The sequence below is a fragment of the Pelobates fuscus genome, chromosome 4, assembly GCF_036172605.1.
Source record: "Pelobates fuscus isolate aPelFus1 chromosome 4, aPelFus1.pri, whole genome shotgun sequence".
Taxonomy (NCBI): domain Eukaryota; kingdom Metazoa; phylum Chordata; class Amphibia; order Anura; family Pelobatidae; genus Pelobates; species Pelobates fuscus.
The window spans coordinates 84399524-84407028 of record NC_086320.1 but is presented as its reverse complement, the minus strand read 5'-3'; the positions used below and the strand labels follow the sequence as shown (position 1 = coordinate 84407028).

The 7505-nt window shown below is 37.0% G+C and overlaps 1 protein-coding gene across 2 annotated transcripts in view; it reads right to left on the bottom strand.

Annotated features, from left to right (window-relative positions):
* Window positions 1-377: 377 nt before the first annotated feature.
* Window positions 378-7505, bottom strand: part of PDE7A (phosphodiesterase 7A) — a 97301-nt gene continuing 90173 nt past the window's right edge. For both annotated transcript variants that reach the window (XM_063451359.1, XM_063451360.1), the window contains exons 9-13: window positions 7265-7356; window positions 4257-4401; window positions 3463-3559; window positions 2817-2897; window positions 378-2434 (exon numbers count right to left, since the gene is read on the bottom strand). In XM_063451359.1, the coding sequence (XP_063307429.1) occupies window positions 2259-2434; window positions 2817-2897; window positions 3463-3559; window positions 4257-4401; window positions 7265-7356 (591 nt within the window). In that variant the 3' untranslated portion in view covers window positions 378-2258. The remainder of the gene's footprint in view (window positions 2435-2816; window positions 2898-3462; window positions 3560-4256; window positions 4402-7264; window positions 7357-7505) is intronic.

Here is a 7505-nt window from a genome sequence, read left to right as displayed (position 1 = left end):
ATCATAATGCTCTAACAGTTAACCTTTTGCAGGATCATTTTAAGTGATAAGCAGTTAAAATGTGACAACTGTGTAGATAAGAACTTTGAACTAGAAAACAAAATTGAAAAATTTGCATTAGTATAAAAATAAATGTCACCTGGTCTTGGTTTAGTTGTAAAATGATCATATACACTTTGTTAAAATATTCCCATACTCTGATACCAAAATACAACTCTGTGGATTCGTCACATGTGAAAGAAACTGTGGTTCTATACTCAGTGGTAGAACATCGACAACTCTAGCAAACACTCTACTAAAACAATGACGGTAAAAATACAAGATACTGTAAAAATACAGAATTTTTTTTTCTTCTTTTTTATTATTATTCATCAAAATCGAACAGCAACAGGCACGTATTAAAATGAGTATGGCAAAGCCGTAAACAAATGGCTTTCCATCGAAGCCTTTTCCCCAAAAAATGTCTGTTGCAACAAATTGTAAACAGATAAAACAGTCTTTAACAGCAATACCAAGGAAAAATACAAATTAACTAAAAAGAACCAGTTTCTGATCTAGATAACAGTTGTGCTCACTATACTTAAAACAAAATTACAAAATAATGGAATGTTTTAAGTTTAAAATTAGTCTTGCAATTGGTCCTAAAAATAATTGATCATACAACAAAAAAAAAAAAACCTCACAAATTTGTGTTATTTCACATAAAGGGTAAAATAAAGTGAACAAAAAAACAAAACTGAAATGCACTTAAAAATAAAATAAAAACAAAACAGGTTTGGTCACTTAGCTTTGTGCATAGATTAAGGCATTTGTAGCAATTTGTTAAAATACACTCATCCACTAGATGTTTGAAACCAATGAATAATACCTGAGGCTTTAAGTCTGCTGTCTGGTAACTATTGCTGGACTAAGCATTCTCAGATGTTCCGTAAGGAGGCCACCAGATAATGCTCAAAATCCAAGAGAAGTTGGAAGGCAGCAGACCAAAAAGCCTGTATCTATACACACAACCACTCCTACATGCATGCACACACACACACACACACACACACACACACACACACACGCCATCTCTGCACTCCAACACACAGGCATACTGCAGCAAAAAAGGCATTTGTACCCTTGTCCAAATGACATTTCCCTTCCCTCTTTATTTCAGATTAGCAAATACCCTGAGCTGATTATGGTGTTTTACATTAAGTCCACCTTAAAAACGTGCAGTTCAAGTGATCAGTAGTGAAAAAGAAAAAGAGGAAAATAAATTCACAACATCCAAAACACAGCATGCTACGCATTCAATGCAGCTTTGCAAAAGGAAGAAAATAAATGCCAGGATAAGGTCCTTGCACTCTACAAAATTTAAAAGAAACAAGAACAAAAAAACAAAACAACAACTAAATAAAGAAGAAAAAAATAGCTGCTGCATATCCACCCGTCTCTGCATTGAAGCCTGGCTGTGCACTAGCAGAAATATTGCAAATGGGAATAGATCGGATTCAGTGGCATTCAAAGAGTCTGTTAGGTGAAGGGAGAAATGCAGTTCAAAATTTGTTCTCTTAAATAAACCATAAAAAAGTAGAATCCGGTTAGTGGTTCCATCACGACCATGCTTCAAGGCAAGTTTCAATCAGTATTTTCAGTGTATTTGTAAACAGCATGTCTTGCCGAGGCAGCAAAGCAGTGGGCACTTCACATTTCCAGACAAGAATTTAGCACAAAGTGGAAGGTTCAACGTCACTTGTTATATTCTGGCAAATTCCAGCCAGCTGCTGAAAGAATTCAAGTTTTTTTTTTTTTTTTTTTGTACCTTTTTATTATTGGTATTAAGAAAAAGTTATTCCTTTAACGTCTAGGTTTTAAAAACGAAAAAAAAAAAAAAAAAGTCAAAGAACCTGTGGCACATAAAGAAGAAACTTCCTGCAGTTTTTGATCAGTCATTGCTGTGCTTTGCATATTGAAGCTTTCATACAAAAGCCAACTGAGGTATGTGCATATTGCTCTATGTTTCAGGTCTTGATTACGCTCTTTAACAGAAGAAAAGAAAAGTGTAAAAAAAGAAAAAACGTTAAAGGAAAACTATGGAATAAATAATGCTGGCATTAGTTTTTACTTGAAACCTTGGCAATCAGGATTAATTCCTCTCTCACCAAGATGTTTTCTTTCCAGTCACTACGATAACACCTGCCCCCCAAAAAAGCCCAAACAGTTGTTAAGCTGTTTATAGGTTCGTGGTGAGCAATCTTCCTGAGGTAAGTGTATCAGTCTGTATCGTCAAATGCAGGATCAGCTTCCTCGCTGCTTGACCGCTCCTGAAGCATTCCCTTCCAACTGGCTTTGTTGAGTCCGACGTGACCCAGCATTGTCTGTGACAGCCTGGTATTGCTGAACCGGGCCCACTCCACAAATAATGGCTCCACCAAGTATGTGATAAAACCTTGGAAAAATGTGCAATAAAGCAGATTGTGCATATGTTAAATACATAATAAAATAAAGACATAGCAACCATGGAGCATAAGAATAATGAGACTTTGGGTATAGTCTATTGGTTGCCACAGTGATGTCAACCTTTGCCTCTAAATATAAATATATATATTTACACATATGTACTAAAGTATTACTCACATGTGTCAATACTTTAATACAAACAGAGGAAACCGAGTTACTTTGTCTAACGGAAGCAGAAATATTTTAACAGGACTATTGACTTTTGTTATAGGATAGAGTGCTAAGTACAGTGATACACATTTTGGCAATCTACAATTGATCAAGACTGTATTTGTATTATTATGTAAAGGTATCAAACAGAGCATGCTTACCAATCTGAATATTGGCAATGTTTGATGTAAGTCGATCACACAGAGGACTCAGATCCAGGTTACATTTTCTTTCAACATCTCCTAAGAAAAGGTAAGTCCATTTTACATTCATGAGTATTAATTCAATTGAATAATAAAAATAGCTTCACAGTAATATTTTCTGGCACTCCCACAATTTTCAATGTGTATTTATGTGTGTTTTATTGTGAAAGGGGAATTCAGGTCTATGTGTCAAGTTCCCACCCCCAGACACGGTCAGATGTCCAAATGGCCAGGTATCAAACGGAGCAAAACTATCCGTCTGCTTCAGAATTTAGAAGACAAGGCTCTGGGATAAAGTCGGCACCCAAATGCTTCAAATCTGCCCTCTGTATTTAAAATAAATAAATAAAAAGCCAAGCTATAAGCCTGATGTCAGCAATAGAAACCAGCGTGTAAATAGTGAAAAACCTCTACAATGCAAGGATTAAAGGGAAACTATAGTGCTAGGAAGGATTAAAGAGAAATTATACTGCTAGGGAAATAAAGTTGTTTTCCTAGCACTATAGAGACCTACAATGAAATACAGAAATACTCTATATAAATGTACTAGTAAATGAATAAATAGATAAAAACGTTTTTAAAACACAGTAAGTATTATACTAACCCTGATAGAAGAATTCCTCTGTTACTTTTTCACTCCACTGCTTACTCAGCTCCCAGGTTCGGCATGGGTTACAGATATCCGCACATTTCAATGCCATCTGTGTTATCATAATGACAAGAACAAGCCATCAGAAGCATTCAGTAACTGTGGAAATGTTCAGCAAAACACACACACAAAAAAAAAAACTAAACATGACCCTAAACAGTGACAAACACACAAAAAATAGTTATACAGTAATTTAAGGGGAACATTTAAAACGTGCAGCAGTCAGGGAAACATTGAAATGGTACACATGGCGATTGTTCCATTTCTATGGCCATGTTTAATAAAAAAAAAAAAATAATTAAAAAGGGGTTATGCTGGGTGCAAAGTGCTAAAACATTGAGACAGTCTATAGGTTTCCATGGTGACTGCTTTTATTTAGCACTTTGTTGCAGAACAGCAACTGTTTCTGCTTTGATAAATCTTCCACTTTTAGTATGTTGTCAAAAGACTGCTCATTTAAAGAAACACTGCCTCCACTATAACAACTTAATCTCAACGCAATTGTTATGGCAGGTAAGAGTGCCTGGGTGCCATTTACCTTTAGGGGTGAAACGGTTTATCCCTTGTCATATTCCCCTAAACAGATACTATAAAACACAGGCATCACAGTGTAATGGACACAAAATGAAAAGGTTTATTAAACCATAAGGGAAAATAAAAAACGTATACAACATTTCAGCCATAACGTTTTAATCAATGCATAGTTGTGCTTTCTGTTGCCAAGTCTTTGTTTGAATTACAACCAATACCTGTAGTATGAAGTGTCTGTGGGCACTATTTTCAAGACATAACTCTCCTTTATCCAGATGGGTTCTGAACTGAGAAAGGTATTCATTTTGTCGACTGATGTCTGTAGCAAGAATGATGGAGCCTAACTGGCTTTCCATGCGTTGTCTAAGATACACACACAAATTTTTTTTTATTTTTTATTTTTTTTTAATTATGACATAAAACATATCCATCTAAAAGCTTATAGTACAGTAGGCTTACAATCATAAACAAAAAAAAACAAACTTACAGTGTTACAGAGGCTCAGCAGAAAACAGCATGTTCGACTGCCCCTTGATAGAATAGTTTGTAGCCAAGTAAAATCTCTAATGGAATTTTATTGGGGTTTTGGTATGTGTCAGAGAGGATAGGTTCAGTCTTATGTTTTCAGATTGGCTTTTGTTGTTAAGATGCTATAGTAATAGGGGACCTACTATATAGCAATTGTAAGCAGGCATTATGGTTACAAAGGGGACTTCAGTAGAGGAATTACGGTAATTGGAAAGTAATTAGAGATAGCAACAGTCAGTTTGGGGACAGTCTCAGGGTGGAATAAAAAAAAAAAATGAAGACAGCAGATTTGTAACCGCAAGAGTAAAAATATTGTCAGTCCTTGTGTGGCTGTCGTGTGCATGGAAGTAGGACATACAACCAGCAGTCAGATGTGGAACCAGCCAGGTTCATAAGAAAGGTGAAACTAGGTGCAAGTGGGGCCATTATATTTATTTAGCGAACACTAAAACTCAACAGGCCTTAAACAGGACAAAGACTCATAGCTAGTGAGCCATTTACTACACTAACAGCGTATTAAACTAAAATGATGGTAACAAAATTGTAATAACTTACTCTATGTGAAGAAAGAGCATAACCACGTACCACTGTCGTATTAACTAACCTATTTACTAATGCATAGCTCACTTAGTTCAATCAAGTCTCTTGTTTATTTTGTATATCAAACTGCCATCATAGATGTGAAGGTAACTAAAGTTACACTGCAAACAGATGGTTTGTCTGCATGGAATAGAGGTACCTCAGCTTTACATACAGTTCTAAGAAAGTAACAGTTTTTTTTCTTCAAAATGATGATGATTCACGATAAGCACTACAAAATAATGTTAATTACAAACGTTACATGCTCCCAAGTGTGGCTATATGTTCTTGGAGCATTTACTGTATATATTACAGCATATACATAGACAGAAATATATATATATATATATATATATTTATTTAATGCAATGTTAAACACAAATACACACACCAGTTAAGCCATAAGACTTGCTTTTACCACAGAGATCTCACTTTAACAGCGCTCTCACTACTGCAAGGGATTCTGGGTAAGCGTTTGCAAATGAGCTCAACAAAGAACCACATTTTTGCCCCATAATTCCACCTTATACATGGATTCCTTGCAGTATGTGTCTGCTGCATACAACAGATTTGAAACACAACTCAGGAAGAGGTGCAAAGTGTATGGCTTGCCTGGTGTGTGTATTTGTGTTTAACATTGCATTAACTATCCACTTATTTCAGATGGAAGAGGTTTTCACCCACACCTTATTTGGTATGTATGTATGTGCATATATATAAATCCAAATCGGTTATGGTGGGGAAAAATGTGATTGAAAACCCCTTCCACCTGAAGTCTGTGGATAGTTAATACAATGTTAACGGATCACTATAGTGTCAGGAAAACAAAGCGGTTTTCCTGACACTATAGTGCCCCCACCCTCTGGGTCCCCCTCCCATGGCGCTGAAGGGGTTATATCCCCTTCAGCAGCTTACCTTAATCCAGCGCCGGGCTCCCTCGGCACTGGTGACCTCTCCTCCCCCGCCAACGAATGGAGCCGAATGCGCAGCAAGTGCCGCGCGCGCATTCAAGCGGTCAATAGGAAAGCATTTTCCAAAGCTTTCCTATGGACGCTCTGCGCGATGGAGGCATAATATGCCTCCAGCGGCTGTCCAGAAGACAGCCACTAGAGGCTGGCTTAACCCCAAATGTAAACATAGCAGTTTCTCTGAAACTGCTATGTTTGCATCTGAAGGGTTAAAACCTGAGGTACATTGCACCCAGACCACTTCATTGAGCTGAAGTGGTCTGGGTGACTATAGTGTCCCTTTAAACAAAAATCTGCACACCAGTCAAGCCATAAGACTTGCTCCTCTTCCTCCACCATAACCTATTTGAATTTTGCTTCCCAAGCACTACCAAGCCTCAATAAGCAAACCAGTAACCAACCTCATGCTGATGATTTGCATTGACAATGAAACAGCTGTCCTTGAGTGGTTTACTGGCTTTGCATATTTTCCTAAGTTGTGTTTCAAAGCTGTTGTATACAGCAAACACAGACTCAAAGGAATCCATGTTTAAAATGTAATGAGGCAAAAACGTGATTCTTTGTTAAACTAATTTGCATATGCCCACCCAGAATCCTTTGCGGTAGTAACATAATTGCAGATTTGTGATTTCTGTGGGAAAAGCAAGTCTTATGGCTTGACTGGTGTGCAGATTTTTGTTTAACAATGTAATATATATATACACATACATACATACACACACACACACATCTAATAAAACACTACCAGTAAAAGATAATTTGCTGTATATTTTGCATTTGACTTAAATTAGTATCGAGATAGAAAGAGACCGACACAGACCGACAGACAGAGAGACAGACCGACAGACAGAGAGACCGACCGACAGACAGACAGAGAGACAGACAGAGAGACAGACAGAGAGACAGACAGAGAGACAGACAGAGAGACAGACAGAGAGACAGACAGAGAGACAGACAGAGAGACAGACAGAGAGACAGACAGAGAGACAGACAGACAGTATGTATGTATTTATTTAAATTTGCCATTTATATATCAATTTTAGCAAAGGTTACAAAGTTTTAACATTTTAGTTAAACCAATATCGAGAGAGAGAGATTTTGTGTTTCAATATCAAATTTTAGCAAAAGCTATAATAAATAAAGGCCTTTACCTGTCTTCTGCAGACAGATGTGCGAACAAACCCGATTCTCGCAACAAACCCACTGCTGACCTCCAGTGGTGGTTTTCTAATACTGAGGTATTCTGGAAAGCAAATAGTTTAATTCAGTTACACAGCCCGATTCAACAAGTAAAGGTTATAAAACAGCAACAAAACAACTTACTAGGCAATAACAGTCTTACCTGCTGTCTTAAGGTGGGGATAATGTCAAAACATATAAAGAGTCTGCCAC